The sequence below is a fragment of the Rhinopithecus roxellana genome, chromosome 1 (genome assembly GCF_007565055.1).
Source record: "Rhinopithecus roxellana isolate Shanxi Qingling chromosome 1, ASM756505v1, whole genome shotgun sequence".
Lineage (NCBI taxonomy): Eukaryota > Metazoa > Chordata > Mammalia > Primates > Cercopithecidae > Rhinopithecus > Rhinopithecus roxellana.
The window spans coordinates 186,660,165-186,685,679 of record NC_044549.1 but is presented as its reverse complement, the minus strand read 5'-3'; the positions used below and the strand labels follow the sequence as shown (position 1 = coordinate 186,685,679).

Sequence of the window (25,515 nt, the reverse complement as noted above, 5' to 3'; positions counted from 1 at the left end):
CAGCTCAAGACTAAGGCAGGTCATTTGCCCAAAGGCACACAAAGGTCGGTAGCAGGGCTAAAATCCAGATCTGCCCAGCATCAAGAAGCAGTGCCTCTAAATGCTGTGCTAGCCTGCCTTCATCCTTCGGCTCTGCGCAGGAAGGAGACACCCCTGGCCACCAGTGGGCTCCTCCTTACTTTAGATCTGGTTAGGACCAAGGTCATGCTCTGTAAGAGGTGGATGTTCTGGGCAGAACACCAACAACTCACAAGGTTCTCAGCAAAACTTCAGGAATATTGGAGTAAAAGGAAATAAGACAGGTACGTGTTTCTCTTCTTTATTAATCAGTCGAGATATATAAAGACTTAATAGAAAGTTACATAAAAGGCTCAAACATCATTGAGATCTTCAGGCATCACTCTCGTTTCACGACAATGGCCACCTGTTAAGACTATGAAACAGAAGCTGGGCACTCACGAGCGCACGATAATTCAAGTATCTTTCATTCCAAGTAAACTCGACATGGAATTTCAAACACGATGGGCTACCAACGGAGGGAACCTGTCTGTGGCTCCAGATTTGCTGTAATGTCTGAGGGGCCTTTGGGTTAGAGTTGCCATATTAGTGGGTCATGTCTCCTGGCAAAGCGAGACAGGCCCCAGGAGGCCAGCCAGGCGTTCTCCACAGCAAGTGTCATGAGAAGGAGGTGGGAAAAGTCCTAAGAGAAACCATCCAGGTGTCCCCTGTGTGGCAAACTGCACGGGTAGTAAGTGGCCATAGCCCGAGTGGAGAGGATGGCTAGGATTATCTCTGGAAAAAAAAGCAGCCCTCTAAAGAGGGTGTCAAATAGTGGAGGAAATCTGAGAGCACACAATGGCAAAGGCATAGGGTGAGGACATTTCAGGAAGGCTGTGCTCCAGGAGATGTGAGAGTAGCACTATTCTCCGGAAGACCAGTGGGAACATGAGGATGTCAAACAGCCACAAGTCCCAGTTGGCTCCTCAGTCATGGTGTGGCGTGGCCAACCAGGTTTCCCAGTCTGACCCTGGTAGATGATGATGGAGAAGATGATGGAGGGATGCCACAGGGCACACTCTACACTCTACTCTGGCCTATCTGGAAGCTACCTCAGTCATGACGGCCCACTTCTACAAATGGGGCATTATTTACTCACTTCACTTATGGGGAAATGAGTTCATGGGAGATGAACGCTTACCAGAGGCTCAACAGCAGAGGCTACAGAAGACCAACCCTTAACTAGTCTCTCTCAGGCACTATGGAGTTCAACTGTGAGCCAAGAGCAGGATGGATGAACAGATGCACTGTCCCTTCTGTCCCAACCATGTGGTTGAAATGCCTGTCTTCTCACCTTTATGGCCAAGGTCTCTCTTCTATGTCAGCTGATCTGCTTCCAGTGAGACTACCCCACTCAGTGCCGTCGAGGAGTTGCAGCCCCATGGTGGGTATGGGTTATGCTTGTAGTGGTTGGTGCCCAGCAGGAGTTTTCTGGCTGTGGACACCGCCCTGTGTGCAGGGCTTCTTCTCCTACTCCACCATGCTCTTGGTTCTGAGCATCTCCATCCTCACTTCTTCCTGCCTGCCTTTCCTCCGCCTCACCTCCAGTTTGCAGCTGCCATCAAACTACACACGTACCTGCTGCAGATGCCACTTAGGGAAGCATAAGGATTGGGAAGAGCTTTGTCCTTTTAGTGTTTAAAATACCTCTTAACATTATAGGATCTAAGGAAACTCTGAAGTGCCTCATCTGGAATGTTCTCTCTTATCCTTCCTTTTAGGAACAGAAAAAGGGGCAATTTAGTCAAATAAGAAGTTTGATTTCCAACAAACAAAAGTCTCAACTATCTCCTTTTGTAGCAGAATCACTCTCCAGCTGGGCCCCTTAGTGCTGGTGATCTTGCCGAGGTAGGAACACAGCGCATTTTCAGAACCCAGGTGTCCTGGCATCCAGTTGGGTGCTCACTTTCCTTGGGTTTCTTTCTCCAGAGTGGCCAGGCCACCTGCTGAGGATGTTCTAGTTTGCATAGTGACCTGATTTGTAACATCTAGAAAATAAGGTCACCAGCTGTGCTGCCTTATATTCTGACCTTTTCTTTGGTGCACCGTTGTTCCTGTTGTCGCTCCACTCCCACCCCAGGTGGAAAAACTCCAGTCTTTGGCTCACACCAGCAGCACCTGATGGGGGTTGGGGGTGAGCATCATCAGGGAGCTGGGGAGACTGCCCCCTTGTGGAAGGTGTATGAGAGCCACACATCAGCCCAGCCTTCCTTACTTGTCAGATCATATTATAGTCAAGATTCAACAGGTCAATAAAAATTGCCAAAAAGGCAACCAGTACTACTTTTACAAATACTGGAAGGGGTCTGCTCATTGACTGGGTTTACAGAAGTGGTAGTCAGTTAACTCCAAGGGAAGATGGCTTCAGGTGTTGGTGCTGTTTTAGTGATAACAGTATTGAATCGTCTTCGGTTAAGATCCAGCATGAACTGGAGTCTTCTGCATGGTGTCCACATTAGGTTACTTTGACATGTCAGTGTGTTCATATCAGAGAGGCACCAAGCAGCACAGCCAATGTGAAAAGCAGCAAAAGACAGATCTGAGAAACCCAGAGCCTCCTCAGACCCCTGGGGAGGGCAGAGAACTTAACCCATACTGTCTGAAAAACAAATGGACACGTTTGCAAAGCCAATCAGCTTACTTTAGTTTATACATTTCCAGGATAATGAAAACCCCTTTTAGAACTGACATGCTCATGACAGCCACTCCCTTCAGCAAAATACAATCTGTTTTCTAATATTTGCATCCCCAACCATAGGAAAACCCTCTGGGTAAATACCTCTCTCTTCTCTCATTTCTAGGCCATGAGTAGGGTCTCTTTCCCTCCCAGGTTTGACCCATGGCCTGAGGCTTCCAGCTACAGTTCCCATTCACTTCTGTCCTCTCAGTCACTCTACTTTCAGATTGAGTTGAGTTTTGGCACTGATGGGAAAACTCAGTTAAAAAACAACAATATTCCAGATATGTTACCAGAGAGGTCTGCTGAACACTTGAAACTTCACCAGGCAGTGAGCCCAGACCCCTTTAATAAAATAACAATCACTAAAATAATTTAAAAATCTATAAAAGACATCCAAGCTCAGACACTGTGGATGGGGGGTAAGGGGAAGAAGCTTGTTCATGGCTTGTTTTGTACTTTGTATGTGGATAAACACTTCCACATCAAACCAACACTATGTAGTTACAATAAACAACACACCCACCGAGAGAGGGGCAGGAATCGGGTTGAATCAACACATGGGGAGGCCAGGGGCACTGGGATGCTGCTTCTGCTTACAGGCGGCTTCCTTGTCTCTTGTGAGAGGTGGGAAAGCCCGTGCCCTCTGGGCAAAGCCAGACCCTGTCTGCTCCCTGCCCACCCACCCTTCTCCCTTCCTGTACCAGATCCTTGGGCCAAGGGTTGTGGTTAGAAATGGTTTCAGTGCAGTTAGGTGGGGAGGGGCCCCGAGGGATGGCCAGGCCACAGTCACTGTGCCCAGGGCCTCAGGCCTGTCACAAGATCACACATTGCAGTTTGTGGGTGCCTGTGGCCCGGTCTCCCCGCCATTTGGTTTTCTTCTTCTTCTTCTGGCTTTTTTCCGGAATCTGTTGCCTTTTGAAACAATGAAGGGAAGAAAGACAAAGTCAGAAGGGGCTTTGCTTCTCCTCTGCCCCTCTCCTCCCTAGCCCCAGATCTGAGGCAGAGGAGGCCTGTTGTGGCAGGGTTAGTGGGTGAGGGGATGGGGATGCCATGCCTCACCCAGTGATTGTCCTGGCCACTGGAGTAGGGCCTGGCAGGATAGCTTCTCCTGAGGCAATGAAACAGGGAGACAGGGGAGGGGATAACCTAAATCGCCCTACTGATGGGTATGACTGACATTATGTTGTGGCTACATTTACATAAATCGCAAGCTACATCACGATTTGTCTTATAGGGTGCTGGTTTCTATTTCTGTGTTTCATAGTTTAAATAAAATGATGGGTCAACTAAGCATAAAAGCCATTTCATGTTTTCTGTTAACTTTTCCTATGTCTAAAACCTGACCTTGGCACTATTGGTTCACAACCAAGACATCACCATAGGCTACCTGATGGCAGCACGTCCTAATTGGAGGCAAAATGCCTAAGATAAAATAGTTTCTTTCTTTTGTAAAGATGGCATTTCACTATGTTGCCCAGGCTGGTCTTGAACTCCTAGCCTCAAGCAATCCTCTTTCCTCCACTTCCACCTTTGCCTCTGAGTGCTGGGATTACAGAAATGAGCCACCACACCTGGATGAGAAAATCATCTTGAGAGTGCAAAACTGCCAGCAAGAACATAAAGCGAAGACTGTAATATTTCCTCATTATGCTGGGGGAATAATGAGAAGATGAGCTTTTTAAGCATGTTGGGGGATGTGTGTATAGTGGGGGTTAGAGCCCCGGGGCTGATCTCACAGCTCATCAGCAGCCCTTGAAGGCGCCAGCATACAGGCCACAAACTCAACGCACAATGTCTGAGACCCACTGGTTAGGCTGCTGTGCATGTTGAAGATTTGGGAAATGGGATAGATCGGTGACAGGAGATGCAGCCAGATGCAATCATGACTCATTTTAGTCATGAGTGCATGAGGTGATTGAGATCTGGACCCTGACCATGCAAAGGAATATACAAGAAACTTTCATTACGATTGCTGACAATACTTGGAGATTGACAGCTGGTGGAGTCAGGAAAGGAGATACGTATGCAATGCCTCTGAAATTTGAACCTTGGAATCAGAATATTGGTTGTTCATGGGAAATATCAAAGGGTGCTCTGATATCAGGACATGGAAGAGGAGAAAGACCTAGTTTGTAAGGTGTCGAAAGCTTTGGAGTGAGGAGAACACTGAAGTCAGGCTGGAGGGAGCTGCCTTCCAGGGAGCCTGAGCCACTGCCTCAGACAGGAAGGCATTTCCATTTAGCACGTGCAGCAGACTTCACCCACAAACCCGTTAGCAGCTGTGGGGAGGGCAGAGGTGGGTGGAAAGAGCAAAAGAAAGAAATGGAAGGAGGGACAAGAAATCCAACATAGGCCCAGAATTCTACAGCCTCATGGCCTCAGAAGAGGAGCTGCTTCCTCAAGCTCCCAGCTGCCTCCAGGAGCCAACCCATGCTGTGGAGGCCTGCTTCTAGGGAGGGGGCAGTGCTCACCTAATTACTCTCACGAGGTCATGGAAGGCTTTGTCGACATTGAGAGGTGGGTCCTTGGCACTGGTTTCTATGTACGGAATCTGGAAGGCAAAGCTCAACTTGGTCAAAGTGGCACAGAGATCCTCAAAGCCCTGTTCTACCCTTAAAAATGCTCAGAGGTTCTGAGGAACCCAGATGCTTTCAAAACACGCCACAGAAGCCCCAGCCCCCAACAGCCTCAGGCATCATTTGGGGCTTCTCACTCTTTCAGGTTGGAAAGTGTTACTAATGGCTTTTCCAATTCCCTCTTGTTCTCTAGGCACAGAGATATTTAATAGCTCCCTAAAAATAGAATAAAGTGATCTTTTTACATACTTGAAGATGAAAGACTGTTTCATTTATTAAAGTCAAATATATTCTGATTCTACCCATTTTTCTTTCTGAGGTCTGTTTCTCCACCTTGGGATGACTTCTGCCCCTCTTTCTGGGCCCCTCCAGAGTGGACGCTGGTAGAAAAGGCTGAGGAGAGACTGGGCCATGACCAGGACTCTGGGCCCGGGTGACCCTGGCCCATCTGTGCTGGCCCCCACCCTGGCCCAGCTCTTGTTTGGTCTGTATCTATGAGCCTGGGAGCTCAACCATGTTTACACAAGGTTTTTGTCTGCACGTTCAATGCTGAGAAATCATCACCCGGCCGAAAGGGTGCAGACAGCGGGAGACGTGACCGTGGTGGCCCCACAGAGCAGGTTTCCAGGGCCAGAACTGCACAAAGCCTCAGGCTGGCAGAGGGAGGAGAACAAAGACTCTATGAGGTCAGGACACACTCCTGAGCGCTCACCTTCTCCTACAGCAGGGACCCCGCCAAGGCAGGAAGTGTTCGTTCCCCAAAGACGGGGAGCAGGGTGGGGAACACACAGGCCTTGCTTGATGAGACAGACGGAAGTAAGCTGAGTGTGATTAGACTGAATAACTTGGTTATTTTTCATAAGTTTTTTCTGATTACAAAATTAATGCCTTTCATTATAATATGCTGGAAAAAGAAAAGCACAGTGAAGAAAAGAAAAATAACACTTCAAATGCATGGAGGAGGGCGACAGGGTAAACTGTTGTTTTAGAGGAGTAGATTGTAAATCATTGCTCAGAACACAAACCAGTCAGTATCTTCCCATCCATCATCATCACGTGAGGTCAGATGTGCACACTTTTGCTGTAGCCAACAGACACACAAAGGGCAGAGCACAAAAGGCAGAGCTTAAGCCTTTGAAATATTCATTGGACAAATATTTGAGTCTCTGATAACACTAAATGGAAACTGCTCTTCATTGTGGGCTGTTTGGCTTTCCAGGTCTCACTATCCCTGACCTCATTTAGTCCTCACATTAACCCTCTGAGGTAAGCAAGTATCTCCATTCTGCAGCTCGGGAGACTGAGCTCAGAGTGACGCACTTGCTCAAGGTCAACAGCGGCCAGCAGAGAATCAGGGTTTGAACCGGGCACACTTTCCACTTTCTCCTGGCCCTGGTAAGGGGTGCTGAGGTCTGCTTTGGAGCCTCTTCCAGGCTGGACACCAAATCCGGCCAAGGCAAGTGCCCCTGATAAGTGGCCAGTAGAGTCCTATGGGGCCCCTGTGAGTCAGGACAACATGCTTCCCTGCGCACACCCAGGGGAGGCAGGAAGGCACTGCAGCTAGAGCTGGGACCTACCTGGAGCCCCTTCACATCCTGTACTCCTGCCGGCTCAGTAATGGCCCAGGCTCCAGGGCCTCAGACCACTGCCACCTGTGGTCCCACCCCATCGCTCAGAAGTCCCTGAGTTGTATGATCCCCCCCAGGTCCCAGACACCTTCTACTTTCTTTCTAGGGGACCTGCCTCTACCACTGAAGAAACACTGATGTGCATTACCTGGATTCCTGGAATTGCAGGATTTCAGTAGCAACAAGACTTAAACTAAGGGGAGCCCTTCAATAAACAATAGTTTCATTTCCAAAGACCAGGACTGCAGGGGTGACCAGGCAACAGCTTTTACACATCTCCTGACCCCCTCTACACACACGCACACACCTACATTGTGTTTGGTCGCCATTTCTTTTCCTTGCTCCCTGGTGATTTTCCTTAAGTGCATCAAATCGACCTTGTTGGCCACGAGGATCATCGGGAATGACTCCCTGGGAAATAAAGGAATAGCAGCTCTGTGAGGTTTCCACCACCCTCACACCTAGTTAAGGTGGCACAGCCACATCTCAGGCATAGCACAGTCAGCCTACAGCACCTCCCCAGTCAGCCTGGACTGCAGTCCCTTCCCTCCTCCTTTCCAGAGAGAGGTTAGGTTTAGGGGAAAGGGCCTAGGGGCTGCTGGCTGTCTTGGCTTGAAGCCTCAGGTCCACTGCAAGGCCAATGGTGAGGCCTTGAGGGGCTGTTGGTCAGGGGCTGGCTCCCCAGACCTGGTTCCCATCTCTTGGGTCACTCAGATGTACCAACCACACAGCCAGCTGCACCATTACGATGCCTCCCAGCAGAGGGCATCAAGAGGCATGGTCACTGTAAAGATTCTTATTGACATGGGTCAAATTTTGTCCAAAACTGAATGAAATGACAATCTTACCGCATCTTTGGCAGCATTGTGTATTTCCATTTTCAGAAATTATAATTTCACAGGTGAAAAATGGTATTTTACTATCTTCCTTATATTTCTTTGATTAGCAAGAAAGTTGAATATTTTCCCACATCTGAGCCATTTTTGTTTTTTCTTTCGCAATTCATGTATTCAGAGTAAAACCCACGTTCATCTGTGGGAGCTTTATGTGTATGTATGTGTGGCCCTTTACCTGGTAAACTGATTAACACTTTCTCTTTGGAATACATGTTAGCTAGATTTTTTTCTGTCTTTAATGGAATTCACTCAAGTATTGTTCTTTTCCTATTAGTTTGTGCTTTTATTTTCATTGCATAGCCTCTTTGAGACTCAGCAAGACAAAATGAGTATAAGCCAAATTTCAAATTATTTAATTACTCCACATAAGGCTTAAAAAAATCCAAGTCTTTAATTAGGGGCGCGCGCGCGAGAGAGAGAAGAGCGCGAAAGCGAGCACGCCCTAGGAGGCAGGCGCAGGCCTCTTCGCGGTACTCTCACCTGTGTTTGATGCTCACCTGTCTTTGACGCGCAGGATGAGCTGGTGGAAACGGTCCACATGCTCGAAGCTGGCCTTGTCGGTGACGGAGTAGACGATGAGGAAGCCATCTCCCGTGCGCATGTACTGCTCCCGCATGGCGCTGAATTCCTCCTGCCCGGCTGTGTCCAGAACTGGGGTGGGATGAGGCCACTCAGGGGCTGTCCTCATCCACCCTGCAGCCCCCACAGCCTGCAGACTCCCACACTGCTGCCGCTGTCCCTACCATGGCTCAGTCCAAGCTGTCCCACGAGAGGCTGCACAAGCTCTTTCTCTGGGGCTGCTGGAAGGGTCCCAGCTGAAGCCCCCCCCCTCCCCCGCCCCGACCTTAAAGCCTGCTTCAGGGTTAGGCTCTGACTTATTGTGGACCCACCAAACCCTTCTCCTCCAATTTCAGCCCATGTGCTTACTGGGCCTAAGTTCTCTGATCTACAGAGGCGCCTCATGAAGTCAGTGATGAACTACATCATTATGTGCTACATAATCCCTCTGGCCAGATCTGGGCTTGGATCCCTGCTGCAAGGCCTATAAACTGTGACTCTTTGGGAGGTTGCCTGACTCTCTGAGCCTCCCCTTTCCTCCGCTATAGATGAAAACAGTGCCTCTACCTTCTACGCCCTAGGGCAGGAGAGCTTATTTATGGACATGCCTCGGGGAACGCCCTGAAGAGGCCATCTGGGCAGGAAGGGCTTCTCAGCCCCCAAGGGGACAGATACCAGGGAGACCCTGGGGGAGGAGTGGCCCCTCACAACCAGGGCATTTCCTCCCAGGCTGGGACTGGAAGCTCTTCCTCCTAACCCATCCATCCCCTCAACTACTCCTGCCCAAATGCTCTCGCTCCTTGCCCCCACCTTCCTCCAGCCTCCTTCCTGCGGAGGGAAAGTCTCGTCCCTCTGCTCACAGCCACAGCTCAGTAGGCAGGGTGGGGTTCCTTTTAGCAGTGCAGGCCTGACCCCTTCCTGCCCTCTGGGAGAGTGGAGTCTGAACCTGCAGCATCCTCCAAGCACCTGCTCATGGCTTAGCCTCCCCTGCATCTTCCCAGTCCCTCTACTGTCTGACCAGATCCACTTTCCCCTCTCCCGGGAGGCAGGGGAGCAGGTGGTTACAGATTTTCGAGCCAGCCCACTGGGCAGAGTCTGGCTCCTCATGCCTGGGTGTGACCCCAGGCAAGCTACCCTCTCTGTGCCACCATTTCCTAAAATGGGGATGGTCAAGGTAGTTTTCAGTTAATATATGTAATGCCCTCTGTGCAGTGCCTGGCACAAAAGCCCTATAGGAGGGTCCGCTGTGAGCTTGCATCCTCACTGGGGTCTTCTCTCCCGCTCTGGCTACCCTTGCAGCCCAGGACGCTTTCCTCCAACTCCCCCTTCCCTCCCCTTCTCCATTGGCTTTGGTGAAGGGACTCTGACTTGGCTGCTGCTGGAGCCCCAGGACTGACGCCAGCCCCATGCCAACGCCTCCGGGAACACTTCTGGCCGCCCGTGAAGTTGTCCCCAGCAGGACTGTTAGCTCCCAGGGGTAATGGCAGGTCTGTGCCAGTCACCTGTCTACTCAAGTCCTGGCCAAAAAGTAGCCCCGAATAGTACCTGAATGAAAAATAAATGTGAAGTCTGTCCAATCTTGTTCATTCATTTAAGGAATGTCTGAGTGCCTGCTGGGTGGCAGGAAGTGTTCTAGGCCCCATGGACAGAAGGCGAATGAGAACAAATCCTTGCTTTTATGGGACTCACCATCTAGTAGTGAGACAGATCAACAAATGAATGGCTGTTATTTTAGTGGAGATAGATACACAGTGTGAAGAATGATATAGTTGGCTGAGGGTCACTGGCAGAAGTTGGTGTCATTTTGGATAGGGAAGGAGGACCACTATCAGAAGGTGACATTTGAACAGTGACTAAATGAGGGGCCAGAGGGAGCCACATGGCCTAGCGGAAGAGCACTCCAGGCAGAGGAAACACAACAAATTCGAAGGCTCAAAGTGGAGGTGTGCAAGGGAAAGAAGGGGAGTGAAGGGCATGTGAAGGATGGAGAGGAGGTGGGGGCAGACGGTGGGGCCTGCCACACTGTGTAAGGTTTGCTTGGTTCTAAGCAAGACAGGGGCCACTGGAGAGTTTGCGCAAAAGAATGGCATACTCTGGCCAGGTGCGGTTGGCTCACTGCAACCTCCGCCTCCCGGGTTCAAGTGACTCTCCCGCCTCAGCCTCCCGAGTAGCTGGGATTACAGGCGCCCACCACCATGCCCAGCTAATTTTTTGTATTTTTAGTAGAGATGGGTTTTCCTCATGTTGGCCAGGCTGGTCTTCAACTCCTGACCTCAGGTGATCCACCTGATGCACCCGATCCACTGAAGATGCAGGATTAGCCTCTAATTCTAGCGCTTTGGGAGGCCGAGGCAGGTGGATCACCTGAGGTCAGGAGTTCAAGACCAGCCTGGCCAAATGGTGAAACTCTGTCTCTACTAAAAATACAAAAATTAGCCAGGCGTGGTGGTGAGCACCCATAATCCCAGCTACTCATGAGGCTGAGGCAGGAGAATCACTTGAACCCAGGAGGCAGAGGTTGCAGTGAGCCGGGATAGCGCCATTGCACTCCAGCCTGGGAGACAAGAGTGAAACTCCGTCTCAAAAACACTTTTTTTAAATGAAAAAGAAAGAAAAAGAATGGCATGCTCTGGAGGACATCTTGAAAAGTTCATTCTGGCTGCTGGGGAAAACAGAGCAAGAGTGGAAGCAGGGACCCAGTGAGGACGCTAGCACAAGAATCCAGGCAACACACGCTGGTAGAGCCGAGGGCGGGGAGTGGGTGCTGGGGGAAGTGACCAGACCAAGGCCACTTTCCAAGACAGAGTCAACAGGAGCAGAGCTTTCTGGAGGAAAGTGCGGGGATAGAGAGGTGAGAGAAGGAGGCACTGAGGATGATGCCTGTTTCTGGCCTGAGTGTCTGGGGGAATAGTGATGCCAGATGCTGAGGTGGGGAAGTCTGGGTGAGAAACAGGGTTTGGGGGACTCAGTTTTTGACACAGGCTTCAGAGCCTATTAGACACCATGTATGACTTCCAAAAGGTGTCTGGGGACTTAAGTCAGATGTAGAGAAGAGAAGAGGGGGCAAGAGATACAGATGTGGGAGTTGCCAGTGTATAGATGGCAAGGAAAGCCACAGGACAAGCTATCTGGGGACGCCTGGGAATCCACATCTCCTTAGGCAGGCACCTTTACACAGTACCCAAGAAAGTAGCCTCTCCCCACAGCCCATCATTGCTGGACATCCCCTGGAGTCATTCGGCACTTCAGAGGGGCCAGTGACGGACACGAGGACCCAAGAGGTGCCCAGGGCATAAAAGCAGCTCATGGCTACTTCTGCTCCTTCCCTGGGCCTCAGTCTCATGTAGGAAATGAGGGGCGGGGCTCCGGGACCAGTAGATCCTTACAGCTCTGGTATCCTAGAACTACTTCATCTGGATGTGAAATGAAGAGGTCAGAAGACAGGACCTACAGCCAAGGACCGAGTAGTTTCCCCAGTATTTCCCAGGAGGGAGCAGGAAGACCACACCTTCAACTGGAGGGACTGTAGCCTTTTTTTCTTAGAAAAAAAAAAGAATTCCACTCAGAACTGCATTTAATAAAAGAGATGGAAACAGTATGCATTTGGCTGAAGTGTGGATGGAAAGGCCTGAATTGAAAAGCAGAAGATGGCTGGGCTCGGTGGCTCGCACCTGTAATCCCAGCACTTTGGGAGGCCAAGGCGAGTGGATTACCTGAGGTCAGGAGTTGAAGACCAGCCTGGCCAACATGGTGAAACCCCATCTCTACTAAAAATACAAAAAATTAGCTGGGCGTGGTGGTGGGCACCTGTAATCCCAGCTACTCGGGAGGCTGAGGCAGGAGAGTTGCTTGAACCTGGGAGGCGGAGGTTGCAGTGAGCCAAGATCGCATCATTGCAGTCCAGCCTAGGCAACAAGAGCGAAACTCTGTCTCTAAATAAATAAATAAATAAATAAATAAAAGAAAAGCAGAAGACATTAAGGCAATATCGTAATTCATATATTTACAGATTTTGAAGGTATATATTATCTAAACAAAAACTAGAGATCTAGGATATTTTAAAATATGTTCAAATTAAAAAAAATTAATAGGGAGTTGAAAATCAAAATGGGCCCTATGGAAAGGAAAAATAGTCATCTCAGACATTGAAGATCTTAGAAATTATATCACGCAGGCTTTCTGAAAGAATTCTTACAAAGTAAAAAATAAATCCATGAAAAAGATGAGTGATACTACAAAGTGGTAAGAGAAGGAAACAGCAAAACATAAGAGTTAAGTTTAAGGCCAGTGCAGTAAGTCCAAGCCTATAATCCCAGAACTTTGAGAGGCTGAGGTAGGAGGATAGTCTGAGGCCAGGAGTTCGAGACCAGCCTGGGCAATATAGTGAGACCCCATCTCTACACATTTTTAAAAGAACAGGTAAGTTTAACTAAATGTTGTTGCATAATTTGAAGAGAATAGATGATAATGTGGAACTAAAATCTATGATGATCCAATATGTAAGGGTAGGAGCCAGGAAAAAAGTAAGTACTAAAGTTCTTGCCTTATTTGTCAAGAGGCTAATGATCCTGATTACATCTAGATGCTGACAGAAAAATATGAGTATTCATACACATACATATATAGCATAACCACTAGAAGAACAGAAGTAAAACCTCAAACTTCCTAAGCAACAGAGGAAAAACAGGACAAAGTAAGTGAAACCAATCCAACAAAAGGCAAAAATAAACTTAACAAAAATAATCAAATACAATAAAAAGTAGGCATGAAATAAGATAGCTGAAATAAATCTATGATTCACCACAATAAATGCAAATGGATTAAATTCACCTATTAAAAGCAGATACTAAATACAAAATCCATTTGCCTGCTTTCTTACAAAGACACATGTAAAGCAAAATGACAGAAAGGATGAAAAATGGAAGGATAAAAAGACAATGCCAGTCACATGGTAACCAAAATAAAAGAAGTGCATCTACAAATCGGAAAGGTACAAGCATCAAGAAGTGCCACAGTCATCAATCATAAACATCTAGGCATGTTGCTTAAATATGTATGTGGAGAAAAAACCGGATTTTTAAAAACAGCAGGAATTGACAAATTCCATAATCATTATGAGAGACTTGAAGAGGCTTCTCTTAAATATAGAACAAATGATCTCCAGAAGCAATGTCCTATCATTAAATAACAAAATTGAGGTACTTGGCTGGGCAAGGTAGCTCATCCCCGTAATCCCAGCACTTTGGGAGGATAAAGTGGAGGATAGCTTGAGCCCAAGAGTTTGAGGTTTCAGTGAGCTACATTCTTGCCACAGAACTGCAGCCTCTGGGGCAGAATGAGAACCTGTTTCTAAAAACAAAACAAAATGTAAGCTTATTCTGAGAGACAGAGAGAACAAACTTTACAATCAAATAGTACACAAACTTTTTTATTATTTTATTTTATTTTATTATTTAAAAAAATTTTTTGAGATGGAGTCTTGCTCTGTCACCAGACTGGAGTGCAGTGGTGCAATCTTGGCTCACTGCAACCTCTGTCTGCCAGGTTCCAGCAATTCTCCTGCCTCAGCCTCCCGAGTAGCTAGGATTACAGGCATGCGCCACTACGCTCGCTAATTTTCGTATTTACTTTAGTAGAGATGGAGTTCCACCATGTTGGCCAGGATGGTCTCAAACTCCTGACCTCATGATCCACCTGCCTCGGCCTCCCAAAGTGCTGGGATTATAGGTGTGAGCCACTGTGCCCCGCCGTGAAGCATTTTAAAACACACATCAAATTTGGCTATATATTAGGTCATAAATAAAAATTTCAACAAATTCCAAAAGGCAGAAATCCTGTAGGCTAAGTTTTGTCCTTTATCTGAAATGCTTGGGACCAGAGGTGTTTCGGATTTTTTATTTTCAGAAGATTCTGGAATATTTGCGTATACGTAATGAGATCTCTTGGGGATGGGACCTAAGTCTAAATACAAGATTCATTTATATTTATACACATAGACTGAAAATAATTTCATACAATATGTCCAAGAATTTTGTGTATAAAACAAAGTTCATGTTAAGTACTTATATGTGCACTATTCACTGTGGTGTCACATAAGCGCTCAAAAAGTTTCAGATTTTGAATCATTTCAGATTTCAGATTTTTGGACTGCAGATGCTCAACCTGTACTGTAACAGGATCAGATATGAACAGAAACAAGAGTATAAGAGAATCTAGCCACCTGAAAATGTTAAAAGCCATACTCCTCTATAACTCTCTAGTTAAAAAGCAGAAATCACAGTTTAGAATTCAAGGACAATCAACAGTAATAAAACCTCTGATTTAAGGCCAAAGTGGTACTTAGAGAGGAAAATTATAGCTTTAAATGCATTTCAGAAACTAAAACTGAAAATTACCTAAACACTTAAATCAAGAGGCTAGAAAAGGAAAAATAAACAAAATAAGAGAGAAGGAAAAAGGTATCAATAAAAGTAAAAATTGCCAGAGTAGGAGGAGGGGAAAGTAGCTCTAAAAATCAAAAGCAGATTGTTTCAAAGGACCAATTTTTAAAAACTCAACTTTCAGCAATTCTTATCAGAGAAAAAAAGATAAGCATTTGGAATGAGAAAAGGCCTCTGACTATGGATACAGCTATATATTTAATTACGGAGAAAAACATACACAGTTTGATAATAATAAATTTCCAATTCTCAACGAAATGGATGGTTCAAGAAATATACATGATCAAAATTGGCTCCAGAAAACATATAAAACCTGAATACACTAATAATTGCAGATGAAACAGAAGGGACAAAATCTACCCCAGGAATGGTATGAAGCTATCCATTGGTCTGGGAGGGCTAGCAGGGAAGAGGGGTATGTGGCTGAGCTGGGCCTGCTCCCAAGTAGCACTAGCCCACCCCTTGTCTAGCCCACCCCTCCACACACATACACCTGGAAATGCCTGGCCACAGGCCCCTTGTCAGCAGTTCTGATTCCAAGGCTTCCTGGGGGATGGTGAAGATAATGGGCAGCTACACTTTTAAGAAATTATGATCCTGCCTGCATTCCACATGCCTGATGTCATGAAGGTAGGAGGACTCCAGAGACAGAAACTATTAGTCACTGTGGGAGAAGAGGTATGCTGCCAATGTGCATGTGCGTGTGCGTTTGTGAGAGACAGACAGACAGATAGACAGAGACAGAGAGGCAGCCAGACCGGGGGAGGAGGAAGGAGAAAGATAAATGGAGAGACAGGGTCAGTGTTGTGCACAACTGTCTGCGATGCTCCAATCCTCCCACTTGAGGATCAAGGGATCAAGGGCCCAGCAGCTTTGCAAAGGAGGATTTAACTGGAGACCCTGGAACTGCTGGGAGTTTTGGGACTTCAGATGCCAAGGCAAGCCCCACATGCTGGCAAGGCATGCAGTCCCAGGCAGGAGGGCAGCTAGCATGGAGGGGCACCAGCCTGGGGCCCTGATGTAATGGTCAAGACTTTCTCCTCCTCCCTCTCACCTCTCCCCCTTTTCTCTGCTTCTCCTCCTCCCTTCTCTCCTTCCTGCTCCCTCCTGGGAAATGCTAGGGAAACTGCCCACGCCTGGGATTACAGGCGTGAGCCACCTTCTCTCTCCCTCCTCCACCCAGGCTTCCAGAGGGAGAAAAGTCACAGCATGAGCTCTAGGGGCTCCGACAGTGGCCCACAGCCCACGGTACGGTCAAGATCTTTGGCTAAAAGTGGTCCCGCCCACTGTGCTCCTGCTGGCAGCCAGCACTGTGCCAAAGGCTTTATACACACCCGCTCTCTCAGTCCTCTTCACAGCCTTGGAAGGAAGATATTACCATCCTCCTAGTATAGATGGGGACACTGAGGTCCAGGAGTTAAAGGAACCCACTAAAGGCCACACACCAGGAAGAAAGGTGTTCCTATTTCCCTAAGGCCCAAACATCCCAGCCTGTCCAGTCATTTTTCTTCAACCAGAACCACCACTGTCTGGCCATCCTCGAACCGGCTGGGCTGTATCTCCATTCCAAGCCTTTGCCCAAGCCATGACCTCCATCTAGAATGCCCTTTCCCCTCCTCTCCACTGGCCGTCCCAGCCGCCCACCAGCTGGGATGCAGTCCATCTCCCCTCCTCCTCACAAGAGCGCCCAGCCTCTGACCTCCATCTTTGAACCCTTCCTGTTGCATGTGTCATCTATTCCTCCAAGTTTGGGCCTCTGGGCCTGGCTCAGCTCCTCACCATGGGATAGAGTCCCAGAATGTGGGAACCTGGCTTTCATTTCCCTGGGCCCACAAAAGCTTCGGCACCCAAGGAAGGCTCAAAAAATACTTGCAGAACGACTAGACGAATCATCTGCACTCTACAGGAAATGCCATCACTGGGTTAAAACAGCCCACTCCAGCTTTAGGGGAAATCACTAAAAACTGACTTTTAAATTGTTATGATACACGGCAGGGAGCGGTGGCTCACACCTGTAATCCCAGCACTTTGGGAGGCCGAGACAGGTGGATCATGAGGTCAGGAGTTTGAGACTAGCCTGGACAACAAGGTGAAACCCCATCTCTACTAAAAACATAAAAATAAGCCGGGCATGGTGGCAAGCGCCTGTAATCCCAGCAACTCAGGAGGCTGAGGCACAAGAATCACTTGAACCTGGGAGGGGGAGGTTGCAGTGAGCCAAGATCGCGCCACTGCACTCCAGCCTGGGCAACAAGAGTGAAACTCTGTCTCAAAAAAGCGAAAACAAAAACTTTTATGACACCCCTTCAGGGTGAAATAAGGGTCATGGAATATCAAGCAATAGAGAAAACAATTTCTAGAGATAATATGCCTCCAAGGGCCATACCTAAAGTTTTCTTTTTTCTTTTCTTTTTCTTTTTTTTTAGACAGAGTCTCATTCCATCACCCAGGTTGGAGTGCAGTGGTACAATCTCAGCTCACTGCAACCTCTGCCTCCTGGGTTCAAGTGATTCTCATTCTTCAGCCTCCCAAGTAGCTGGAATTACAGGTGCATGTCCCCACTCCCCGCTAATGTTTGTATTTTTAGTAAAGATGGGGTTTTGCCATGTTGGCCAGGCTGGTCTTGAACTCCTGGCCTCAAGTGATCCGCCTGCCTTGGCCTCCCAAAGTGCTAGGATTACAGGCATGGCTCGCCACTGTGCCCAGCCCCATGCCTAGAGTTTTCTATGTATCTCTAATTCACAAACCCGTCATGGGAGGCAGGAATGATTATGCACATTTTACAGAAGAATAAGGTGAGGAAGCTTAAGAATAGATTCGAAAAAATAATATCACTTAGTTGTACATACATGGTGATGAAGGGTATTTACTATTTTAATTTGTGCTCCCCTTTCTGGGTAATGAGTGTGTATGGAGCGGGGTTGGGTGCTGGGCAAAAGGGCTGATGCACTCACCATGCACTGTTCCTAGAAAAACAGCTGCTTTCTTGAACTTCTCCAAAATGCTGGCAGGGTGCAGACAGCCAGGACACCTGGGACCCCCCAAGGGGAAGGGGGCTAAAGTCCTATAGTGGGCACCAATTGGCCCCCTGGTGACAGGGAAGAGTCCCTTTGCTAGTGGCCCCAACCTCCTCAACACCCTGGCTTAAGGATAACATTAGGGGAGAAGTGCCAGCCACCAGCTTTGGGGGTTGCTCATGCTGGAGGCCACACTCCTGCAGCTGTGGGGAATGGAGTGAGGGGGTCTTAGGATAAGTTTTCACAAGGCCCATGATCCCCAGAATTGGTATACAAACTGCATATGTGGGTACACATTCTGGGGAGATGGTCTATGGTTCTGTGGGATTCTTAGAGGAACCTAGAATCCTCAATGCGGCTCTCAGGGAAGGAAGAGAAGAAAGGGGAAAGGACAGCAGGGGTCTCAGCTGTGTAACTAGAGGCCAGGAATATCACACGAACAGATGGCGGCCTGGCAGTGTAGAGAAACAGGGAGGCAACTGGGAGCATTGGCTTATAATCCCACTTCCACCTTGCAGTCCCTCTGGGAGGCTGGCATTTGACAGGTGAAGAAACAGAGGCAGGGCAAGGCTAGTGATTTGCTTAGGTTCATATGGCTAATGAGCAGTAGAGGCAGGATTTGAACCCACGCCCGTCTGATTCTAAGCCTTGCTCTGCTTCTCACACCAGCCTGTCTTTGAGCAGGGAGTCAGCAGTGGCATCCCCACAGCCTGTGAAGAACAGCAGGTCTAAAAGGAGGAGTGAGGACAGAGATGGAGGACAGAAGCCTGGAGGCTGCTTCCTGCATTCACTCCACTTGCTTACACCAAACTCTCCACCTACTCCACACCTGCGCCTGGGCAGCCATAGGTGGCAGGGAAGCGAAAACTCATGAGTGCACTGGTTTCTCCCCCTTTAAAGGCCTGAGCATCAACTTCCAGGGCCTTCAGAGTGTCCACCATCCTTCTCCATCATTCTCCCACTGCCTGGGTGACCACCGCCTGCCCCTCCTCTTCTGCCAAAGCTTGCACTCTCAGCTCAGGAATTGAAACAGGGATCCAACAGGAGATAAATTCCACATGCTTGCACCCCACATCACCCACCTGAGAGGCATGGGGCCCCTCACACACTGCTGGGAGGAATGTGAAACAGTGAAGCCACTTTGAAAAACAGTTTGGTAATTCCTCGAAGTGTTAAACCTAGAGTTACCAAATGACCCCCAGCAATTCCACTTCTAGGTATATACCCAAGAGAATTGAAAGCAAGTTTTCACATGAAAACTTGCACAATGAACAGTCACAGCAATATTACTCACAATGGCCAAAAGCAGAAACAACCCAAATGTCCATTGATTGATGAAAGAATAAACAAAATGTAGTATATGGCCAAACGCAGTAGCTCACGCCTGTAATCCCAGCACTTCAGGAGGCCGAGGCAGGCAGATCACCTGAAGTCAGGAGTTCGAGACCAGCCTGGCCAACATGGTGAAACCCCCTCGCTAATAAAAATACAAAAATTAGCTGGGTGTGGTGGCGCACACCTGTAATCCCAGATACTCAGGAGGCTGAGGCAGGAGAATTGTTTGAACCCAGGAGGCAGAGGTTGCAGTGAGCTAAGATCGTGCCACTGCACTCCAGTCAGGGCAACAAGAGTGAAATTCCATCTCAAAAACAAAAAACAAAATGTAGTATATCCGTACACTAGAATATCATAAAAAAGAATGGAATTCTGATACACATTGCAGCAGGATAAACCTGGAAAACACCGTGCTAAGTGAAAGAAGCCAGGCGCAAGAGACCATGTGCCATCGCATTCCGTTTCCATGAAACATCTGGAGTAGGCAAATCCATAAAGGCAGGAAGTAGATTAATGGTTTCAGGGACTGAGGAGGGGGGACAATAGCGAGTGAGTGCTCATGGGTAAGGGGGGTTTTGAGCAAGGTTGGGGATGGATACTTTCAGGAATGAGTGGCAGTGATTACAATGATTACTGATTTGTTAATCAATCAGCAATATGTGGTTGTACAACTCTGTGAATACACTAAAAACCACTGAACTGTACATATGAATTTCACATGTGAATTTTATCTCAATAAAAAAAGTTATATGAGAAAAAAATCAACCCACCTCCCTTCCTGTAAAACACATGCCCTCTCGCTAGGGTGGATGACCCAGCCCTGCTCCTAAGACCATCCTCTCCAGCTGGACACTGGTTCCAGGTCCCTGCCACCTGTGCGAGGACACTGCTGCAACTGTTGTTCCTTCATCATCCTATTCTCTAGTGGTTTATTTTCACCAGCAGGTAAATGTGCTGTAATTTCTCTCATCTTAAAAATACACTGGCCGCGAACACTGGCTCACGCCTGTAACCCCAGCACTTTGGGAGGTCAAGGCAGGTGGATCACCTGAGGTCAGGAGTTCGAGACCAGCCTAGCCAACATGGTGAAACCCCGCCTCTACTAAAAATACAAAAATTAGCTGTGTGTGGTGGCAGGCACCTGTAGTCCCAGCTACTCAGGAGGCTGAGGCAGGAGAATCGCTTGAACCTGGGAAGCAGAGGTTACAGTGAGCTAAGGTTGTGCCACTGCACTCCAGCCTGGGTGACAGAGTGAGACGTGGTCTCAAAAAATAATAAATAAATAAATAAATAAATAAATATTTTTAAAAAAAACTCAAAAATACAAAAAAATGAAACACAAAAATTTACAAATAAAGCTGGGTACAGTGGTTCATTCCTGTAATCCTAACACTTTGGGAGGCTGAGCTGGGAGGATCACTTGAGCCCTGGAGTTTGAGAGCAGCCTGGGCAACAAAGTGAGACTCCGTCTCTACAAAAAATACAAAAATTTGCCAGGCCTGTGGTCCCAGCTACTGGGGAGACTGAGGTGGGAGGATTGCGGGAGGTCAAGGCTGCAGTGAGTCGTGATCATGCCACTGAACTCCAGCCTGGGTGACAGAGCAAGACCCTGTCTTAAAAACAAACAAAAAAATTACAAATTAAAACCCCGCCCCTAGGCCTCACCTTTCCCTCCCACTACTGTTCATTTCTGTCTTCCTCCTTACAGAAACACTTCTTGCCTATCCTCGCTGCCTGCTCCTCCTCTCCACCACTCTTTCTTGAATCCACTCTGATTAGACTTTCATTTCCAACCATTCCATCAAAACGGATCTTGTCAAGTCTCAAATGACCTCCATGTCACTAAATCCAGTGGGTGCTTCTCAGTTCCTCACCCTGCTGGGCTCCTGGCCGGCCTCTCACGCAGTCGATGGTCCCTGCCTTTGTGAACCACCTTCTTCACTTGGCTGCAGGATGCCACTCTCCCTTGGTCTTTATCCAACTGCAGTGACTGGTCCTGCCCTGTCTCCTCTCCTCCCCAGCCTCTGAACATTGGTGGGTCCTTCTCTAACCACAGTCACGTTCTTGGTGATCTCTCATCCTGCAGCTTTATAGGTCACCACCCAGATTTCCATCCAGCCCATACGTCTCCCCTCCTACGGGCTTAGATATCCAGCTGCCACCTTGACTTCTACTTGTATGTGTGAAAGGCATCCTGGATTTAACATATCCAAAATTAGACTCTTGATTTCCCCCCAAAACTCGTTTTTCACTGTTCTTCCTAATCTTGATAAATGTAACTCTATTCTACTGGTTCTTCAGGCTAAAGACGCTTCCCTCTCTAATAACCTCATATACTCCATCGACAAATCTTGTCGTTTCCTCCTTCAAAACACATCCAGAATCTACCCTTCTTACCACCTCCTCCACCAATGCCCAAGCCCACCATCAGGAGCTTCTTTACAGGTCTCTCCGATTCTGCCATGGTTCCTCTGTGTTCCATTCACACCAGAGCCAGAGTGAGCTCTTCTCACTCGCCGCGCCGGGAGGGCAGAGGGATAAGGAACTGAGAAGTACCCATGTTTTAAACACGTTAGATCATGTCATTCGTCTGCTCAAAATCCTCCAACGGCTTCTCATTTACCTACAAAACCCCATGAGATCAATCCCTTCCAGCTACCTACCTGACCTCTCTCCTACTAGCCGTGCTCTCACTTGCTCCCCACGCTGGCTTCCTAGCTATTCCCCACACAGGCCAGGCACACCCCTGCCCTAGGGCCCTTGCACCTGATACTCCCACTAACTGAGATTCTCTTCCAGATACAGGTGCAGCTTTCTCTTTTAGGTCTCTGCTCCAACATTCCCTTATCAGGAAGGCCCTCCTTGACCAGCCAAAATAAGAGAGCAACCCCTGCCTCACTGTGATTCCCTTACCTTGTCTTATTCTTCATCACAGCACTTATCACCACCTGACACCATACATATTTGTTTATGCTCTGTCCCCTCACCCCACTGAAACATAAGCTTCATGAGAGCAGGGACTTCGATTTGCCAATTGCTACGTCCTCAGAGCCCAAAAGAGAGATGGGTACATTAGCAATTATTTGCAGAATGAATTAGTGAACATATCCAGGTACATAGGACTCAGGGTTCAATTCACACAACTCTGGGTGGAGAGGTATATCCCTAAGTCAGGGACTCAAGCCTCACTCCTGGACCTCCCTAGACACAGGGACACATGTCAGTGGCCCCTCATCCATACAGGTGATGGGACCTATTCTTGAAACCATCAAGCCACCTCATAAATAATATAAACCAGACACAGTGGCTCACATCTGTAATCCTAGTGCTTAGGAGGCCAAGGTGGGAGGATCACTTAAACCCAGGAGTTTGAGGCTGTAGTAAGCTATGATCATGCCACTGCACTCCAGCCTAGGTGGCATAGTGAGACCCTGTCTCTAAAACTAACAATAAAAACAACAATAATATACATCATATTAAAGTGATCACTGCAACAATAGCATCTACTGAGGTCTGCTATGTGCCAAGCCCCTTGCAAGGTGACTTGTTTCCTCCCTCACTCAATAAACAATAGTTAAACACCTAATAGATGCCAGGTCTGGGCTGACATCAGAGATACAATGGTGGGCACAGTCCTTTTCCTCAAGGAACTCACAATTTCTATTTTGTTCATTTATCCTTTGCAACAACTATGGGGTGTATCTCATTTGGATACAGATCCCACTGATGAGGGTGCAAGGTCTTTGTCCAGAGGCAGCCCAAAGGGAGGAGGAGCCCCAGTCACCAGAGCCAGGGCGTGGGGAGCACAGGCCGACAGAGGCAACACTGAGGCCCAGGGAAAGTGGCATCACCCAATACAATGGCAGACAGGGGAGGTCTCAGATCTATTGGTCAGGCTGGTGTGCTTGGCCCAAACTGGTCACGTGACTTCTAACAGTGACCAACATGAAGTTCTGAAACTCAGGCAAAACACCACATTAACTGCCATATATGACCTGATTGTCAGCAAGGGAAGTGGAAAAACACTTGGATTTTGGGATGCTGACAAATTTGGAATGAGCCCGGGCTGTGCTAAGAGTTGGGTGTGGGGAGTTGCATATTCCACTCACACCTTCACCACTGAGTCCAAGCCTTACTGAGCTGACTCTAGGTCAGTGGCTGGAGGGGGCTCCCTCAGCTCCAAGTCTGGCTAGTGGGTCTGGGAAGGGCCCCTGGGCGCAGGGCAGTAGCGGTAGCAGCAATTTTCCAGTGGTAGAGAGTACTTCACTATTTTACCAACTAGAGCAGCAGTACTGAGGTACACTGGCTGCAGAGCAGCTGTGCTCACCTGGAAAGTGATTTACTCTCACTTCACTAATCTCAATTTCACAGAATTATCACAAGGATGAAATAAGGCATCCTTGTAAAAGCCCTTAGTATGAGGCCTTCAAGAAAAGTCTGGTCAGTAGTAACTGCTATTACCGCTCTGAGGACAGACAGCAAGAGAGGATCTGGGAAGAGATCTGTCAGCAATGTGAGGAAGGGCTTTCTACCAGCGAGCACTGCCCTGGGCACAGTGGAGATCAGTGAGGCATTTCAGCAGCGCGGCTGATGCAGCAGGGACAAAGGGTCAGGCCCAGGCCTGCAGGGCTGGATTGCATAATCTCAGGCCAGTAGCCATGCTTCCCCATGAAGGGAAAGAGGGAAATTCCTCCCACATCACTGCTGGCAGGGGAAGGGCAGCTTCCCCTTGGTGGGGGACAGGCCAGCTCTGCCTGCACCCCATTCTTAGTTGGGGCCTATGGAGAGTGCCCACTCTAAAGCTGGCCTAAGGCCTGCTGAGCATAAAGCCCCCTGGTAAAGCTCCTGGCTCAGGAAAAAAAAAAAAACTCTCAATAAATGTTCCTTTTCCTCTGCCTGTCCTTCCAATGTCCTCCTCTACTCCCCATCCCCAGAAAGAATGTGGATTCAAGTGTGCGGGGAAAAGCCAGGTTCGGGCCCCTCTGAGAAGACAACAGCACTTGTGTCTGAGGTTTGGGCAGAAGCCAGGGTGGAAATGTCCCAGCTTCTGAGGGTGCAGGAGAAGAGCCAGGCTTTTGCTCTTTGAAAACACTGGGCCCTTGCTGAGAAGATGGAGACAGAGAGGTTGTGGAGCTGGGCCCAAGAGCCCCAAGGTGGAAAGCGGTGTCTGGAGACCCAGGGCCCACTGCTGTTCTCTACTGATGGAAGAAAGATGCAAAGTTCCAGAGGCTGGCCGGGCAGAGGGCAGGGCTGGGAGACAGAGGATGGGGAGGCCCAGAGACATCTGCCCTGTTGTAAGTGCGCAGAGGATTTGGTCAGCATCCCACCCTAGAGGCCCAAGGCCTGGGCCAAAGCAGGAGGTAGTGGGACAGGGTGGAGGACACACTCGGCAGAGTCAAGAAGCCCAAGATCCGGCTCTCCAGCTAGCTAGGTCTCACTGTAGGCTAGTGACCTCTCCATCTGTACCTCAGTTTCCACAATTGTAAAGTGAGGGGCTTAGCAGCCTTCTATCCCTAATCAACAGAAAAAATAGGCACACAAGAACTCTAAGACAAAAGAAGGAAAGCAGGGACTTGAACAGATATTTATATACCATGCTCATAGCAGCATTATTCGTAATAGCAAAAAGGTGGAAACCACCCAAGTGTCCATCCACAGATGAATAGATAATGAAAACATGGTACATCCATACAGTAGAATATCATCTGGCTTTAAAACGGAGAGAAGGCCGGGTGCGGTGGCTCATGCCTGTAATCCCAAAGGGGATCACGAGGTCAAGAGATTGAGACCATGCTGGCCAACATGGTGAAAATACTACCCGTCTCTACTAAAAATACAAAAATTAGCTGGGCATGGTGGCAGCGCGCCTACAGTCCCAGCTACTCAGAAGGCTGAGGCAGAAGAATCACTTCAACCCAGGAGGCAGAGGCTGCAGTGAGCTGAGATCATGCCACTGTACTCTAGCCTGGCAACCGAGTGAGACTCCATCTCAAAAAAAAAGGAAAGAAATTCAGAACATGCAGCAACATGGATGAACCTTGAACAGATTGTGCTAATTAAAATATGCCAGCCACACAAAAGGACAAATGTTATTCTACTTATCATAGCACTTAAATGAGGTATCTAGATTAGTCAAATTCAGAGATAGAAAGTAGAAGCCAGGCGTGGTGGCTCACGCCTATAATCCCAGCACTTTAGGAGGCTGAGGTGGGTGGGTCACCTAAGGCCAGGAGTTTGAGACCAGCCTGGCCGACACGGTGAAACCCCATCCCTACTAAAAATACAAAAATTAGCCAGGTGTGGTGGTGCATGCCTGTAATGCCAGCTA

The 25,515-nt window shown here is 48.2% G+C and overlaps 1 protein-coding gene across 5 annotated transcripts in view; it reads right to left on the bottom strand.

The window, feature by feature from the left end:
• Positions 1-303: 303 nt before the first annotated feature.
• The window catches only part of MRAS (muscle RAS oncogene homolog), a 59,256-nt gene continuing 34,044 nt past the window's right edge, over positions 304-25,515 (bottom strand). For 3 of the 5 annotated variants that reach the window (XM_010363307.2, XM_010363305.2, XM_010363306.2), the window contains exons 3-6: positions 8,335-8,488; positions 7,253-7,352; positions 5,209-5,288; positions 304-3,649 (exon numbers count right to left, since the gene is read on the bottom strand). In XM_010363307.2, the coding sequence (XP_010361609.1) occupies positions 3,550-3,649; positions 5,209-5,288; positions 7,253-7,352; positions 8,335-8,488 (434 nt within the window). In that variant the 3' untranslated portion in view covers positions 304-3,549. Of the gene's footprint in view, positions 3,650-5,208; positions 5,289-6,025; positions 6,107-7,248; positions 7,353-8,334; positions 8,489-25,515 lie in introns of all 5 variants that reach the window. The other 2 variants (XM_030934543.1, XM_030934545.1) reach the window with 2 other exon arrangements.